General features: G+C 43.1%; 1 protein-coding gene across 4 annotated transcripts in view; it reads left to right on the forward strand.

The window, feature by feature from the left end:
- Positions 1–18,395, forward strand: part of AP2M1 (adaptor related protein complex 2 subunit mu 1) — a 42,554-nt gene that overhangs the window by 8,271 nt on the left and 15,888 nt on the right. For all 4 annotated transcript variants that reach the window (XM_048862916.2, XM_048862919.2, XM_048862917.2 and 1 more), the window contains exons 2-3: positions 10,293–10,405; positions 17,498–17,763. In XM_048862916.2, coding sequence (XP_048718873.1) covers positions 10,332–10,405; positions 17,498–17,763 — 340 coding nt within the window. In that variant the 5' untranslated portion in view covers positions 10,293–10,331. The remainder of the gene's footprint in view (positions 1–10,292; positions 10,406–17,497; positions 17,764–18,395) is intronic.

Raw genomic sequence — 18,395 nt, forward strand, 5'->3', positions numbered from 1 at the left:
TGGGCGGTGGGGGGAAGCGAGGATTGTAACATCTTTACAGAACACGCAGCTCTAGGTTCAGGCTTGTCACACACAACAGTGGTAACTGCATTCACAGTAGCAGACTGGAACTGCATTTTCACAGCTCTTTTTCTTCAGGTTAAAGATCTCCTTAATCTGCTTCTGATGGAGCATAAAGCCTAGCTAGCCTTTGCTTCAAGTTTCTTCAGGATAAATAACTTGTATTGTAGGTTGTTAAAGCTCAAGAGCTGAGCCATTAATCTTGTACCTCTCTTGGGTGCTAAATCTGAGGAAGTATAGGGCCTGCATAGGCCAAGCTACCTTGAAAAGCCTGAAAGTGTAAAGAGAAGAACAGAACATTAGTCGCTCAAGGCTGATTGTTTCCCAGTAACAAGGATTGCTCATTCTGACTGAGTCATTCTGCTTTGTGCATAGCAGCTTGCTTTAACTCCATTTTGGATTTTTATTATGGGGGCCTCCTGATTCCAGCAGCTATGAGTCACAAAATATAGCAATGTTTCAGTTATCTAAACTGTTGCCTGCGTTTTTTAACCACTACATGCTGTTTGTGCTTTACAGCCCACTTATTTACTTATGACAAAAGGCATGAAAGCTTTTAAGCTCTCTTGTGCAGACACATCCCATGGTTCTAAACAGGATTGTCCAGTAGTTAAGGCACTGACCTTTGACACAGGAGATCTGGGTTCATTTCCCTGCTATGCCACAGACTTCCTGAACTTGAGCAAGCCACAGTAGTCTCTTTCTTGGTTCCTCTTCTGTAATATGGAAATAATGCTTCCCTACCTTGCAGGGATGTTGTGAGGTTAAATACACTAAAGATTGCATGGCACTCTTTAGTAGTAATGGGGCTATATAGGGATCATAGATAGGAAAACTAAGATCTATAATCCACCAAACAGCTTTGTGTGGTGTTTGGATAACATGGTGGCAGATCTGCCTAAATACTGTCTGTGCTACAGCCTTCACCATTTCTGCCACCAGTAGAGCTGCACTGGTGTTGGATTATGGGTCCTAGTTTCTCTAGTGTAGTGAAGGCTGTTGACGTTTTGACTAAGATGACAAGCTAATAAGTATCTAGGTTTCTTACTAACCAAATGGAGTGTTTCACTGTACAAAGACAAGTGAGAACCTAAGGCCATCAATGTGAATATTTCAGACAAATGAAGGTGTTGGTCAGAAAACTACATGAATGGCTGTTGGTTAGACTTCAGCAGTCTTCTGGGAGGGTGTGATTTGCGTTTCATATCAAGAACCCTTGTATTGTGTGATGTTTGTTATGTTTAACGCCCTACTGAATTCAAGGCCTTGAAAAACACGTCATGGACTGTGGAATCTGGTCCTTTGTGTGCTTCTACCCTAACCCTATACTATACAGATTTCACATGGGAGACCAGTGTTTCTCAAACTGAGGGTCCTGACCCAAAAGGGGATTGCGGGGTGGGTGAGTGGTCATAAGTTTTTTTTTTTTTTTGGGGGGGGGGGGGGGGGGAATCACAGTATTGCCACCCTTACTTCTGCTTTGCCTTCAGAGCTGGGTGGCCGAAGGGCTGCAGCTGCTGACCGAGGGCCCAGCTCTGAAGGAGCAGCACAGAAGTAAGGGTGGCAAAACCATGCCATCCTTCCTTCTGCGCTGCTGCTGGCAGCGGCTCTGCCTTCAGAACTGAGCTCCCAGCTGCCACTCTCCGGCTGCCCAGCTCTGAAGACAGCACCGCTGCCAGCAGCAGTGCAGAAGTAAGGGTTGCAGTACCACAATCTCCCTACAATAACCTTGAGACCTCCCTACAATAACCTTGAGACCTCCCCACAACTCCTTTTTTGAGTCAGGACCCCTACAATTACAACACCGTGAAATTTCAGATTTAAATATCTGAAATCATTAAATTTACAATTTTTAAAATCCAGTGAGCATGAGATTGACCAAAGTGGACCCTGAATTTGGTAGGGCCCTAGGTACATTGTGTCTGGTACTGATGCTCATCAAAACAGGTGTTTTTCCTTTGGCAAGCTAAAAATAGTCTAATCTTAAATCATATTGAATTCCTGAAAGGGAGATTATTTTTAAGGCTGGGATGTTCTTTCTAGGAAACTTGTTGAAGGCAGGATGAGGAGAGACTTCTGACATGAGCTGTGGAGAGAGCTGTTTGTTTTATGGATCTACCTTCATGCAAATTACATAAGCATCTAGGAATGTCTCTGTAGTCCACTGAATCAGTGTTTTTAATATGATGGAGAAACTTTGCTTTGTCTGCTCTACGTTCAAAGTCTCTACTGTAAAACACAACATACTCTTGTCTTGATTGCATATTAAGTAACAGTAAAAGTACATGAAGTGGATAACAAGCAGCACTAGCCAAATTAATAGCAATTGGACTAATCTTGCCAGCATGTTGCAAAAGGTTTATCCTAGTGTATTCAAACACCTGACTTCGTGTTCTGAAGTTGTGCAGTTGAGCCACAAGTATGAATAACAGTGAACATAAACTTTGTAACTTGACCATGGCTATCCAGCAGTACTAATGTAGAAGTATCCCAATGCTAACTAAAAATGTTAATCTTCTGAACAGCATAGTTCAGTGGTTTTCAAACTGCAGGTCTCAGCACCACTGACCAGGCCACTAAAAGTCCTGTTGACGGTGCTGCCTGGCTAAGGCAGGCTAGTTCCTACCTGTTCTGACACTGTGCTGTGCCCCAGAAGCAGCCAGCAGCAGGCCCAGCTACTAGGCAGGGGGCCACAGGGCTCTACACATTGCCCCCACCCTGAGCACCAGCTTTGCACTTCCGTTGGTCAGGAACTGGCCAATGGGAGTTTGGGGGGGGGTGTGCCTGTGGGCAAGAGACATATGGAGCTGCTTGTGAACCTCGGCCTAGGAGCTGGACCTGCTGCTGGCTGCTTCCAGGGCACAGTGTGGTCTGCGGTGCCAGGACAGGCAGGAAGCATGCCTTAGCATCCCTGCTGTGCTGCTGACCAGGAGCCACCTGAGGTAAAGCCCGCACCCCAATCCCCTGACCAAACCCTGAGCTCTGTCCCAAACCCAGAGCCCCTTACTGCACTCCAAACCCCCTGTTGCCTGCACCCTATTCCCCTTCCCAGCTGTGAGAGACTCCCTCCCCCCCCCCAGCCCCTCATCCCCAGCTCCATTGGGTCACGGGCATCAACAATTTTCTTCAACTGGGTCGCCAGAAAAAAGGTTTGAAAACCACTGGTATATTTTATAGGCTCTACATCCCAGTAGGCAGGGTGCTGTTACCTTGCTAAAGATATCAGGCCTATGGATACTGTGACTTCCAAAGGCTGTATTTCAAAGCATGTTACATGTAGCCTACTGATGGTACTGTAGCTGCCCATTGAGACAGTAATGGGCAGAATAGGTATTCTGTTAATAGCCAAATTAGAGAGATCATGAGCTAGTGGACATGGCACAGGAATTGTAAGCATCCTGTCTTTTCTGACTTAATGTGGCCTTGAGTCACTCATCCTGTTTTCGGATCATACCACCTTGCTGCTTGGCAGCTGAAGCTTGTTTGTACATACTTTGAATATGTGATGTACTAAGTATTATCACTGCATCACTATCAGAACTCTGCTGGCTTATAAAGGCATGGGTTTAAAAACAAGTAACTTCCATACCAGATCAGACTAACCCACTAAGTCCAAAAACCTCTGTCACTTGATGCTTCAGGATATGTAACTAACTCAAGTAGAAAAGTATATAAGAATAGTATGTCCACAGGGGAAATGTCTTAATAGCGAATGCCTTTGAGCATGATGTTTTACATTTTATTCCAAGTCATGTCTTTTACCCCATAAGAATACCTAATCTTTCTAGAAATCTGCCCAACTTTTCTCCTGCTTGCGACCGTGTAGCAGTTAGTTCCCTAGGCTAAAACTGCATTGAGTAAATGTTTCCTCTTTTTTAAAATGTGTTGGCTTTTTGAATTTGAATATTACTTTGAGCATAGATAATACATGACTCAGTACCATTTGCTATCTTATATGTTCTTCCACTTTTGGCTTGATTTTTTATTTATTTATTTTTTAAAATGTCTCTCCGTGGAAGTCTTGTCATGCTTCCAGTTGTACTTGTCATCTCTAGACCCCTCTGTTCCTGATCCCCTTGAGGTAAGCAGGGGACAAAATAGTTCAGCTTCTTTTCTTGGTGTGTTCTAGGAACACCACGTACATATAGTTCAGTATCTCCTTCCATTTGTTGCTTCTTGCTATCCTTTACTTATTTGGGATGGGTGGGAAGAACAGCATGTGGCCATTGGTTAACCAAGTGTAGAGCTGTGAAATACTTGCATATTGACATTCTTGTGACTGCTTGTGAGGGTCCTGTCTGCTATCATCTTTGCTGTACGACTCTCTGGACTAAGCCACAAGAGCAGCTGTTAGAATAGATACTATGACTTGAAGGAGCTAATTGAGTGAAGAGGGCAAACAATTGCATTGCAGAAACTGGATCTGTATTAAAGCAGCTGTCTGTCATAGATAAAAGCTGTCTTCAGTCTGGCAACCTCTTAGTGGCTGTGAGGCCAGTAAGCACACATGAGGATTCACTGGCAAATAGCTGATCTTGGCTGTTCTGTGGAGGGAAAAACCTTTGATCACTTTTCTCAGAGAACAAATAGTTTGGAAACTTGAAGTGTCAGGAACAAGTGCAGAGTAGAATCTAGGGTCATCAAAGTTACGTAACTCTCTCCTTGCTGAACTTCCATTCTCTGCACTATTGTACTTTGAGTGCAAAGTGGAGGCTTTGAAAAGGATGAAGAAGGCCATGGCTTGCAGCTAGACATCTTTTTAACTTATTGTGTCATTAGTGTAGGTGGTAAAACTCTGCAGTATGTAAGTTTGGCTTTGTAGGCACTTACAATACAGAAGCGCAGTTCTACACCACTTCTAGTTTTCCTGATGGCATCAAATCTGTCTGGGATCTTAGATTGCATTGTTTCTGGTGTGTGGTGATGGAGAAGCATGTAGTTCCTTGTGAGGTGCTGTAGAGTAGCTCTTTTTGTTAGAGATCAATGTAGTGGGTAAAAGCTGATGACATTTGTAATTAGCATCTGGGTTTCCAGTGGTAGTCTTAAGTCTAGCCGATACTAGAAAGAGTTTACCCATAGATGCAGTTTATAGCAGCAAAAGTGCTTTTGCCAGTATATCATCTTTATACCTGTTTCTGAGCAAATAAGCTAGGCCAGCAAACACTCTTACTCCACTATAATTGCCTCTACACAGAGGTTTTTGGCCGTATAAAAAGTTGCATTCCTCTTCAATATACGTTTTGGTGGTATAGTATCTGTATAGACCTAGTGTTAATCCAGTCTTGGCTTACTGGTATCCAAGATGCCATGACTTGGAACAGTCATGGAATAAGAGGGAAGGTCTTCTCGTAGATCAGTAACTCGTTAAAAGTCTAGAAGCAAAGAGTAGGAATAAATGGTCGGTTTTCACAATGGAGAGAGGTAAATAGCTGGGACCCCCAGGGATCTGTACTGGGACTAGTGCTATTCAACATGTTTATAAATGATCTGGAAAAAGAGGTAAACAATGAAGTGGCAAAATTTGCAGATAACTATTCTGAGTGATTTAGTATTAAGTCCAAAGCAGAGTGCGAAGAGTTACAAAGGGATCTCACAAAACTGGGTGACTGGGCAATAAAATAGCAAATTAATGCACATGGGGGAAAAAATAGTCCCAACTATCCTTACAAAATGATGGGGGTCTAAATTAGCTGTTACCACTGAAGATCGAGATCTTGGACTCATTGCAGATAGTTCTCTGAAAACATCCACTCAATCTACAGCAGCTGTCAAAAAAGCTAACTGTTAGGAACCATTCGGAAAGGGATATATAAAAAGACTGTAAATATCATAATGCCACATTATAAATCTGTGGTACACCCACATCTCAAATACTGTGTGCAGTCTTGGTTGACCCGTCTCAAAAAATATATTAGAATTGGAAAAAGTACAGAGAAGAGCAACAAAAATGATTAGGGATATGGAACAGCTTCCATATGATATATTAAAAAGACTGGGGCTGTTCAACTTGGAAAAGAGATGACTATGGGGAGGGACATGACAAAGAATCTCTAAAATAATGAATGGTGTGGAGAAAGTGAATAAGAGGATTATTTATCCTTTCATGTAACACAAGAACAAATTAAATTGATAGACAGCAGGTTTAATACAAATAAAAGGAAGTACTTCACACAATGCAAAGTCAACCTGTGGAATTCATTGCGGGGGGATGTTGTGAAAGCCAAAACTGTAACGGGGTTCAGAAAAGAACTAAAGTTCATGAAGGATAGCCATTGATGGACCTATTAGTCAAAATGGTCAGGATGCAACCTCATGTTCTGGGTGTCCCTGAGCCTCTTACTGCCAGATGTTGGGACTGGATGGCTGGGGATGGATCACTGGATAATTGCCCTGCTCTGTTCCTTCTCTTTGAAGTGTCTGGCATTGACCACTGTTGGAAGACAGGATACTGGACTAGATGGGGCATACTGGGTTAGATCAATGGTGTTTCTTATGAAGCTTTAGTAATGTTGTCTTTGCATTTTCGGACACTTCATTAGGTTGTGAATTGCTTTACTAATGTGATTGAAGGAGCCATAGGTATGGGTCATTGGATTTCTGTACCTATTCAGTGTACTTAGTCAACATACTATTATAACGCTCAGAATGCACTTTAGGTTTTGTCCAGACATAGGAAAACAGACCATTCCTTATAAAACAGCACAGCATAATGCAGTACTTATACTGCTGTGTGGCAGTGGGCTTTTCTGCAGTAAACCATTACAAGTCAATTCAGAGTCACATTTTCCTTATCTGTGGACTCTGCCTGAAATGAGAGAGATCTGAGTCAAGATGAACAAACTCTAATAAAATAATTGCTTTGAGACTCCATGAATACAATGAAATACTTTTCCTCTCTAGAAATACTAGATGATATATTGGGCTCAGCACTTGCCTGTAGCTTCAGGCAGGCATGGGCCCTGAATTCTGCTGAAGTGGAGGGATATGAGTATCTCTACTGGGAGGTGTCTAAGGGCTTGTCTACACTGGCACTTTGCAGCACTCAGGGATGTGTTTTTCACATCCCTGAGCGAGAAAGTTACAGCGCTGTAAAGTGCCAGTGTAGACAGTGAACCAGCTCTGGGAGCTACTCCCCCTTTTTACACTGCTGGGGAGCTCTCTCCCACTGCTGGAGCCGCGACTACACAGCTACGGCAGCGCTTTAACGTTGGTAGTGAACACATACCCTTAGTGTAACTGCTATTAAGCTAAATTCCTGTGCTGACTTAAACTTTTAAAAATAAAAAATAAAAAAATCAGTAGTACATTGTAACATTGATTTGACATGTAACTGTATCCCAAAACAGTCACAGTGGGCATACAGCCTCTGGCAGTTCCGGAAGTTGGGACTCTTGGCACCTTTGATGGTATAGGAGCTGGGTTTTGTTTGTGGCATCTAGGAGGCTGTTGATCTTAGTTCAAGAATTAAAGCCAATCAGTATAGATTTATAGAAAACATATCTTGCTGAAATAACTTCATCTTTTCTTATAAAACTAATAGTGTGATGTAATACTTAGAATTCTATAAGGTGCTTTAACTTGGTACCACACATTTTGATTTTAAAAAAACAACCACCCTAGAATATAAAATTAACATGACAGATTAAATGTCATAAAAGCTGGATCATAGAGCTCAAAATATAACTGTGAAGAGGGAATCATCAAGTAGGTGGTTGGTTTGTATTTTTATTGGGGTGGGCCCTTTAGGGATCGGGTTTTGGTCTTGTACTATTTAATGGTTTTACCAATGACCTGGAAGAAAACACACAAATATCACTGATAAAGGTGACAGAATGATACAGTAATACACAGTGATCTGGATCACTTTGTAAGCAGTGTGCAAACAATGTATTTTAGCAGGCTAAACATAAATCTTTAGGAATAAAGAATGTAGGCCATACTTACAGGATGGGGACTCTATCCTGGCAAACAGTGACTGTGGGGGAGAAAACTTGGCTGTGGTGGATGAACAGCTAACCACGAGCTACAGTGCAACATTGTGGGCAAAAGGGTTCATGCAATCCTCCCCTGCATAAATGGGAATCAAGTAGGAGTAGATTTTTACCTAAGTATTTGGTATTGGTGTGACAGCTGCTGGAATATTGTGTCTAATATTCAATTCTGGTGTCAACAATGCAAGAAGGATGTTGATAAATTGGAGAGGTGTCCGCGAAGAACCATGAGAATAATTCAAGGATTAGAAAACATGATTTATAGTGATAGATTGAGCTCCTTGAATCTATTTATCTTAACAAAGAAGGTTAAGGGGTGACTTTGATCAGTCAAGTACTTACATGGGGAACAAATATTTTCAGCATAGCAGGGAAAGATACAACACGATCCACTGGCTGGAAATCAATGCTAGGCAAATTTAGACTCCAAGTTATAAATTTTTAACAGTCAGAGTAATTAATCACTGGAACAACTTACAAGGATCGTGTTGGATTCTCCATCAATGCAATTTTTAAAACAAGACTGGATTTTATTTTGTTATTTTTATTTTTTTAAGAGATGCTTTTGGGTGGGAAATTTTATGGCCTGTTTACACAGGAAGTCAAACCAGATGATCACAGTGGTCCCTTCTGGCCTCGGAATCTATGAATTACTAAATTGAGGTGGGGGGGAGGGAATTTCTAACTCTCCCTTTAAGAAGGTGCAGAAATCACTCTAAATTTGAGTGAAAAGGTGGGGGTGTGGCACTCCTCTTCATTCCTGCAACCATGGTTAGCAATTTGCTACCTTGCTATGCCTTATAACTAGCTTGCTCTGGCTAAATTGATCAGCAGTAAATTAGCCAGTGTTGGTCAAGGTTTCATCAGACTTCAGAATAAATATTCTTTCATTACACTTAAGGGTAAACACCTAGTTGAGACAAATGCTGCAATATATCCTTCTCAGGCCTACACATGTCTACACTATCTCAGCACTGCTACCCTGCTGCAGCCGCTGTAGTGTAGACACTTCGTACATCAATGGAAGGGATTTTTCCATTGATATAGTTAATCCATTTGTAAGGTGGTAGCTAGGTCTACAGAAGTCTTCTATTGACCTAGCCACACCTACAGTTAGGTTGACCTAATTACAGCACTCAGGGAACAATGTTTCACAGCCCTGAATGACCTCCCTAGAGTGTTCTAATTTAAGTGTAGATCAGGTCTGAGTTATTGTTTCAGGCTGTGGCTGTTTCTGCAAATGGACAGATACTGCTGCCTTACACTTGGTGGTCACACTTCTGAGGTTCCTTTGAAACCCTTGGGCAACACTTTCTTATTTAAAAAGAACAGCTTAAATTGTCAACTCAAGCTATTTAGCTTGAATACCCACAGTTTATGCAGTTACTACATCTGGAGCTTCAAGCATAATATGATTGTAAGAGGCAAAATCCTCAGAGCTTCACCAAAATTTCATGCAATACCAAGTAGTATCATAAAGCTCCTTGCTGCTGATGTGAACCGTACAGGTCATTCTGTGCCATTAATACGTTAACTAGGAAGTTCATCTCTTAGGCTTAGCTTACTCAAGTTACAAAATGTGCACCCATAAGTAAACTTCAGAATGAATAAACTCTATAGTTGTCTATCACTGCACTGGGGGTCAGGGAGAAGTTCTGCTTGGGGTAAAAATCATGAGTAAGTAAAGTAGTCTGGAAGTTCCCAGATAAAACATGTTTTTTTAACCACCTCAAACTTTTTAGATCTCAGGATGTAAGAATCCTGTCCCAATGCCCTTTTGAACTTTGTAGAACAGCAGTTCAAGATTGCTTATTGCCGTGGCACTGCCAGCAAGGGCATACGCACAGGTCCAGAGTGACTGAGCCACAAAGCTTGTGGTTTCAGGGTGACAGATCAGTGTTCGCTTTCCTGAATAATTGGGGCTGCGCTCATAGCCTGGTAAACTGACAAGTTGAGAAGCCACATCAGTGCTTGTGTAAAGTTTCCACCTGGCTCTAATTGGTAGAATCTTTAAGGTGATAGTGTATTCAAGCCTGTAACCTCATGTAGGGATTTAGAACCTTAATACAAACCTGTCAGAACTCTCATTCTCACCTTTTACAGTGATTCTGACTCTACATACATGGGTCATTTGTGCTAATCTCCCAGCTGATAGAATTTAGTGCTGTGAAAAGTCTAATGCTGTACAATTACACCACTTATTGCCATACAAAAAGCCTAATGCTCCCTCTGTCTTCTCAGGTCTTATGCAATATGGAAAGAGAAGACTAAGGTTCCATCATGATCGGAGGCTTGTTCATTTATAATCACAAAGGAGAGGTTCTAATCTCTCGAGTCTACCGTGATGACATCGGGTAAGTAACTTGACTCCAACTTAAAGCTTCTGCACCCTAGTCCCACTCACTGTGCAGACAACATTCCATAGCTGCTTCCTCTGCATTAGCTGTGTATGCATGTGAGACTAGTTCATAACTACGTTAACTTAACTAGCAGGATTTTTTGACGTACTCTAGATCTGTTTCTGAATATTGGGTGTCCTTCAGGTGATGGTAAAAAGTGCCCTGCTAGTAAGGCTGGGCTTCTCAGCTAAAAACCTCTGTAAGGAGATGCTTCCTAACTTACAGTGAAGCTGGTAGATTTGCAGTTAAAGCAGGAGTGGTAAAATGGCATTTGAGTGTATACCACATACCAGGCCTAGGGGACACATGCTAGTCTTCCCCACGAGCATGGGGAGAAAGAGGGTATGTTTCCATACTTGGATATGGCCGCATTGCCCACAAAGCCATTGGGCAAAGTTTGCCTAGGTCGCAGGAGCTGAAGGTTACATCTGACTTGTATAAAAGAGGTAGTCTACAGCCGTGGTTCTCAACCAGGGATACGCATACCCCTGGGGGTACGCAGAGGTCTTCCAGGAGTACATCAACTCATCTAGATATTTACCTAGTTTTACAACAGGCTGCATAAAAAGCATTAGTGAAGTCAGTACAAACAAAAATTTCATGCAGACAAAATGAGAAAGTAAGCAATTTTTCAGTAACGGTGTGCTGTGACACTTTTTTATATTTTTGTCTGAGTTTGTAAGCAAATAGTTTAAGTGAGGTGAAACCTGGGGCACTCGAGACAAATCAGACTCCTGAAAGGGGTACATAAGTCGGGTAAGATTGAGAACCACTGGTCTACAGGGCCCAGCATGCAATTCATTCTTACTGCTTGGATCAAGCCTCTGATATCCACTAGGGGCTGCCTAAATTCAGCTGCCATTGTCTTTATGGTAGCCAGAATAGATTTAAAACTTGCTTTACCTGCAGGAGGAATAGCTCAGTGGTTTGAGCATTGGCCTGCTAAACCCAGGGTTGTGAGTTCAATCCCTGAGGGGGCCATTTAGGGATCTGGGGCAAAAATTGGGGTTTGGTCCTGCTTTTGAGCAGGGTGTGGGACTAGACGACCTCCTGAGGTCCCTTCCAATCCCTGATGATGGGTCACTGACCTCTGTATTTATCAAGTCAAGAATCCAAAGATCTAGCCGTGCTTAACAGGAATAATGTGTCTGCTAGTGCCTCCTAAGATGGAAACCAGACAGAAGCATCCCAGTGAAGTTAGCAGTCCAACTCTCAAGTGCAGCTTTTTCCTTTTAAAAAAAAAAAGTTATGCAAGGCCCTTTTTATATAGTGAAACTCTTGCCTCTAGTGGATTCTAGCTAATGTCCAGTATCAACAGATTGGAATCACATAATCAAATCAAAAAGAAAAGGAGTACTTGTGGCACCTTAGAGACTAACCAATTTATTTGAGCATAAGCTTTCATGAGCTACAGCTCACTTCATCGGATGCGTACAGCCCTCTGAACCTTGTGTGATCTGCTGGGTATTGACACGCACGCCTACACTAATGCAGAATGTGTAGTGGAGAAACAAGTATGCAAATATCAACATGTAAAGTCTCATAAGAATTCAGTTAAGGGTATGAATTCTGCAACCTTGTAGAGCTAAAAGTTGATTCTAATGCCTCTCAAAATGGCACCACTTAAGGATGCTTTATCTGAATAGCATCCATTGAAACACTGGCCAGCAAAAGGCTGTAGCTGGGCCAAATAATTTGCAATTCCCCTTGTTTTGCACCGCCAGCATGTCCGTATTTCAGAACCTAACGTGCAGTGAGGCATCTGACCTTTTTTGCATGGAAAGTCACCCTTGTGACTGGAAAAAGCTCCTGGCAGAACAGAAGGTAGCAGTACTGGAGCCTTGGCCTTTGCTCTCAGTCCTGTACTTCATTCAGCAGTTTGCACCTTCTTTGGGCTCAGGACCCATTTGTAAACCTTGATGGCCTGTCATGACCTAGTAAATAGCTTTAGTGTGCAAAAAAACCCCAAAAAACTGGCTTAAATGTTACCCATGATATATAATATATATTAATAAGTACACACAGTGTATTTATTTAGCATTGTAACAGCAGCTCCAGTAGCTCCTGTCCCCACTCTGGGCGTTGTGATCTCTGGGGTTGCAGCACTGCTCAGGTTTGCCTGGTACCCTGCACTGGCTGGGCTAAACTTGTGAGTGGCATTGTGATCTGGTACTTGGGGTTGGAGAACCACTTAGTCATATTTGGCTCTTAGCTCTCATGGAGGAGCTGGGCCAAACCTGAACAGCACCCCATGACCTGGTTGCAACTCCTGGAACAAGGAGTGGAGCCCAGCCAGCTCTGTGGGACTAGAGCTGCCACTGAAGGGTAAGCACAGGGTGGGCTCACTCTGCAGCTCTCTGCTTGTCCCTTTGACGCATTCATCATGACCCCTGGGTTGAGAAACATGACCTATGCCTTGCTAAGCAAATTGACTAGCCAGCCTGGGCCCATTTAACCTCATTTTACTGAAGGGGAACTCCTACCTCTACACGGCTGTGGAGATCAGAATACTGTATCTGGATTTTGCTTTCAGTAACTTTCCTCCTCTTAGAAATAAGGGAATTGAGGCCCATGTTAAATGACTTGTCTGGAAGGAACTGTAAAAGTAGGTCTCTAAAATTACTACAGCTGCTTGGTGAGGATACATGGTTGGTGAGGAGATTATAAAGTGGGTTGGCCTGGCCTGGGCCTGTACATATGCTCAAACTCCTAATGTGGCTGAGTGAAGTGGGTACTTATGCCTTCAGCACCCCTTTCTAAGGACAGAGCATAAACTTTGGTGAAAGAAGCTTTCTGGAGTGAAGCGTTTCTCACAATTTGCAGCTCTGCAAAACTGCTTCACTTTCACTTCTCTTGTAGCCTCTAAAACTGGTAAAGATCAATTAATCTTCTGGCAGGAACTTCACCTGGCTCTTAAAGTGCCCAAAGAATTATTGGGGGTTTCTTCTGTCAGTGTGGTGGAACCTGGTACAGAGTTGGCTAATGGCCCACATATGCTGTTTTTATAAATAGCTGTAACTTGGTAGGGAGTGTCCTGTGCATGCTAAAAACTTGTGATGGAAGTGAGCAATTAAATTAGGGTTTTCTGCTGTACTGAGCAAGTGTAGTGAGCAAGGAGAGCTTGATGCTAATGTCCAAACCAGGAAATAGCAAAGCCATGTCTGCTTCAAGCTGTTGCTGGCCCGTCTCTGCCCTTTAGCACATCATTAGAGTCCAAAGAGAATGGAATACTATCCAGCTTCTAAGTATTCAAAAGGAAATAAAAAATACTGTTGTCCAGTGTCCTAAGTGGAATCTGGGTATGAAATGCTCCAGGCTTGTTGCTAAAGCATTGCTGGATCAACTCAGTATCCTAAATGGCTGTATTGACTCCTGGAGCCTGTGGGCTCTTGTTTCCAAACCATCTTAGCTGAACAGTGATGTAAATGCAAAAGACAACATGAATGTCATGCACAGAGGGGAGGTATGCATGCCACAAACAATCACTGCTGATGCCCTTGTTGGTTGGTAGCTCATGACCTGAATTTCGTCTTTCGGTGCCAGAGTTGAGACCCACTGACCGGATGTCCGTTTGGAGGGAGAGGAGTGAGACTGGATGGGGGTGGGATTGGGAAGACTTGTGCTGCTGCTTATGCTTTATGTGAACTCTGAGAAATTAAGGCTTCTGACTCCTTGGCTCTTGTTTGGCCCCTTCACTCCTGCCAAACTCTGTGGAAACTTGAAACCTACACACTGGGGGAGAAACTCAAAGCCATGGGTCTACAGTAGCTAGAACTCTTTCCCCTTGTGCATATGTAAAATCTTAAACTGCATATGGTAACTTGGTGTCCAGTGAGCAGAGTAGCAGTTAAGTAACCATTGCTTTGAATTTCCTGGCACTTCTGTATACCACTCAAACTTGAGATTTGTTTGCTTGCAACTTCTCTCTAAAAGAATGGCTTGAAATAAATGCATGTAGAGCATCTGCCAGTGCCATTTAACTAGATGCATGCATAAATGGTCTTGTTACCTTTCTTAAACTCCATATTGAAACACAAGCACAGTGCATTTAATTCAAGATTACATGGAAGGGTTCGCTGTAACCTTCAAGTGCAGTTTTTATTTGTATGGTTAACTCCTGAAGTAATCCTATCTGCATTTAAACATGCAGATCTCCATATAGCCACCTGGTAGGAATGTGCCATTAAATGACAAATTGCATGTATCCTCTAATTCTTGAGCATTTGATTTCAAACCAGACTCTCTTAATATTGATCTTGTGCTTTGATTATCACACACTCGGTCTTAGTTGTGCCAAGATGATGATGGTAAAGTGCAGCATCTGAATCTTCTGGAAGTGCCATCTCTCCTTCGTGCTCTGATTGTGCCTGCCTTTCTATAATTCCCTATGGTTGGACCAAGCCTCAGATGCTTCAGTCAAAACAGCCTTTTAGGAGAGAATGGTGCCTCAGTCCGATCAGTAATATCATGCCTGATGTCTGCTGGTAGGAGAAATCTAAACTCTAAGCAGACTTCTCCATTAGATGCAGCCTCACACTTTGAGGCTTCTTCATTCTTGGTGTCTGCTATTTTATTTGTAATAAACTGCACATAAGAGTGCAAATTGGGTAATACTGATAGCAACTTGGGTATGGCTCTGACTAAACGCCCAATTAGAGCTGCAACTAAACAGCACAGAAATCTGTTGGCACAGACGGCTGCTGAGTGACCACTGCATGTTAAGTTTCTGTCTGCAATTGCTTCACTGCTGTCACAGCTTCTGACTTTCCATGAAGTACCTCCTTCGCCTCTTGTGCCTGGAAATGGGGAGGGGGTGCTATTTGGTCTCTCCTTATCTCTTTGGATTCATTGTGCCTTGTGTGTGTTTCTAACCCTTTCTCTTGTTGCTGTCACTCCTCCTTTCTTCGCTGGCGCCATTTCTGTCCATCCCATCTCATTGGCTGCTGTAGCAATAGGTAAGAGACGCGTGGCAGGCCATGACTGGCCCAACAAAGTGGGGAATTGATGTGCTAAAAGTTTCATTCATTTGAGGCTTCCTCTCTCTTGGCCAGTCCATGACTCTTGGGGCTAGTATTAGTGTTAGTGGGGGGAAGATTTAGCTCAGTCCTGGAGCATTATCATTCATTGTAGGGTTTATTGGGTAACACTTAAGTATTACTGAGGAACTTAAACTCTTCGGGATGAGAGGTAATTCTTATCAACTTGTCTCCCTCTTGAAGACAGAAACTAAACTAGTATTCTTCAAGGTTCTTGGTTAGTAACAATGTATGTTATCAAGTGTAAGTGACAAAGATTGAAGGGGCTGGAACTTAACCCATTTTGAGGATGAGTATTTACTATCCAACTCACTAATATTAACTATACCCAGTATCTTGACTACCAAAATGCAAAGGCATCAGAATTGCAGTAGGCAGTTCAACACCTAACAGCCTATTAGAAATAGCGTTTATCTTCTAGATCAGCAGTTCTCAAACTTTACCAACCTGAGGACCCACATTTTGATTTAAAATTTTTCCTGGACCCCCAAGCCTCCTGCTTCACTCCACCCCTCTTTCCCACCTCTTTCCTTCTCCTTCCTCCCAGCGCCTCCTGCATGCCGTTGAACTTGGAAGGAGGGGGAGGAGTTGATCAGCAGGGCCAGTGGCTCTGGACATGACTTGTGGACCCCCTGGAGTACCTTCATGGACCCCCGGGGTCTACAAACCAGTTTGAGAAACCCTGTTCTATATCATAGGGTCAGTCCCCCAGAGCAGAGGTATTGAAGGACTATTGTATGGCTCTTAGCTCATTCCTGGGTGTACAGACACTAGTTCTCAGGCTTGCATCAAGAAAAGAGTGTAAAAAGCCTCCTGACTTACTCCCTGGATTCCTAGTCTTAATGGACTTTCAGCTTAATTATGGGAGTACAGTCTGGTAACTATGCAGTGGCCAGGATGCCAAAACCTTCCTGCTACATAATGCAGAAGGTTGAAGAGCTAGCCTCTGGAGTTTGTTCTAGGTTTAAATTCCACATCTCTCAAAAGTAAAGGCATTTGTACAGTAAGGACTTGGTCTAGTGCACATAAATTGTCAACTGTGTAGTGGGTTTTAAGACAAAGGACCAGAATGGTAGTGCATCATGTTGAGATTAAGGCAGAGCTACATAGGGAAGCTTGCACAGTACCTGCCTGCACTATGCAACTACACTAGTGCATTTCCATTGCACCACTGGAATTCTAAAAGCTATCAGTCAAACCACTCTGCTGTTCTATAGTTGAAATATAAGGACTAGCAGTGTAGACTGGAAACAAGTAAAATGTGCTCTAAATTCTACATTTCACCTACTGGTTTGAGCTTCCTCATTAATGCTTGCTGTGTTCAGAGATTAAGCACATCTGGGAACAATCCCATTCCTGACACGGCCTGCCTCCGTATATCAGGCAAGTGAATCTAGTAGGATTTGATGGATTTTCACAATGGCATGTGATATGACAGCAGTTCCTTTCATGCAGAAGGGGTTGCAGTCAACCTAAACATCAAGCAAGTTGTGGGGGGCAGCAGGTGTAGAAGCCAGGCTGCTGTGAAGCTTTAAGGAGTGGAGAATAGGAAGTAACAGGCTGTATATTTAGTCAGAATTGGGTTTCTCTCTACCTAGGCCACAGCCTGCTATGCCTTTTGGCCTCTGACAGTGCTAGCCAATGAGGGAGCACTAGCAATGTGAATTGAGAGGAAGCCTCTTGTTAGGCCAGTTGAGAAACTTCCATCTGGAGACAGATAGGAATTGGCGTTGAGCTGTAGTCCAAAGCTTCTTAAAGGTGCAGTAGGTTCTCTTTCCTCGTCCCCCTCACATAGTATATTGCAGGATTTAACATGTTAACTCTGTTCCTGAACTCTGTTAGACCCCATTAGCTATAATGTCCCAAACACCCTTCCTGATAAGGGCCAGGCAAATGTAGCTGTAGCTTAACAAATGTAGTCCTTAAGCAGCTTGGCTACAGTTTCTGACCAATCTGCAGAGTGCATGTGGAGTTTAATTCTGTTTTTCCGCCTCTTGTGACAACCCTCTAGGCGGAATGCAGTGGATGCCTTCCGTGTCAATGTCATCCACGCACGGCAGCAGGTGCGTTCGCCTGTCACCAACATTGCCCGCACCAGTTTCTTCCATGTCAAGCGTTCCAACATCTGGCTGGCTGCAGTCACCAAGCAGAATGTCAATGCTGCCATGGTCTTTGAATTCCTCTACAAGATGTGCGACGTGATGACTGCCTATTTCGGGAAGATCAGCGAGGAAAACATCAAGAACAATTTTGTGCTGATCTATGAGCTGCTAGATGGTGAGTTACCAGTTAGTTGCCAGGATCCAGTCAGCCATAGCTTACCCCCACCCCAGCGTTGGCTCTGAGTAGCTTCGTGTAGTTTGTATGGGGCAGGGCCATATAGCTTCTAGCTCTGCTTTAAAGTTCCCCTGCATTCTGCCTTCCGGTGTTCTCAAGTGTAGGCTGATGGAGCTTTCCCCATTCTCAAACGCTTAAGCTTGTTAGCTGCTCCTCACTTCAGTAGTGAGATTACCTGTGCTATGGTGGTGATGAGGATGGCACAAACATGTTGAGAAAGTGAAGCAAATCACTGCTTTAGCAACCATCATTGAATCTAATCAAGCTGGTGTCCATGCCATGTGGGCTATTCCTGTCCATGCCATGTGGGCTATTCCTTACTTGGTGTTCGAGCAAGTCTGGGGAGCTAACACCTCAGCCCTCTCTTCCCACTGAGGTGAGAGTGCAGTTCAGAGCTGCTTCCAATGGCATATTATTGTAGTCTCTTTTATCTGGATGCTCACTGAAACTTTTTTGATGCTCAGTGTATTTTTAAAAAAAATACAAAACTGCTTGGGTCTGTGGAGGCTAAAGGTCTGCACTTGGGCTGATTCTGGGTCCTCATCTTGCCTAATGCCAATACAAATAAAATT

Source organism: Caretta caretta, chromosome 9 (assembly GCF_965140235.1).
Source record: "Caretta caretta isolate rCarCar2 chromosome 9, rCarCar1.hap1, whole genome shotgun sequence".
Lineage (NCBI taxonomy): Eukaryota > Metazoa > Chordata > Testudines > Cheloniidae > Caretta > Caretta caretta.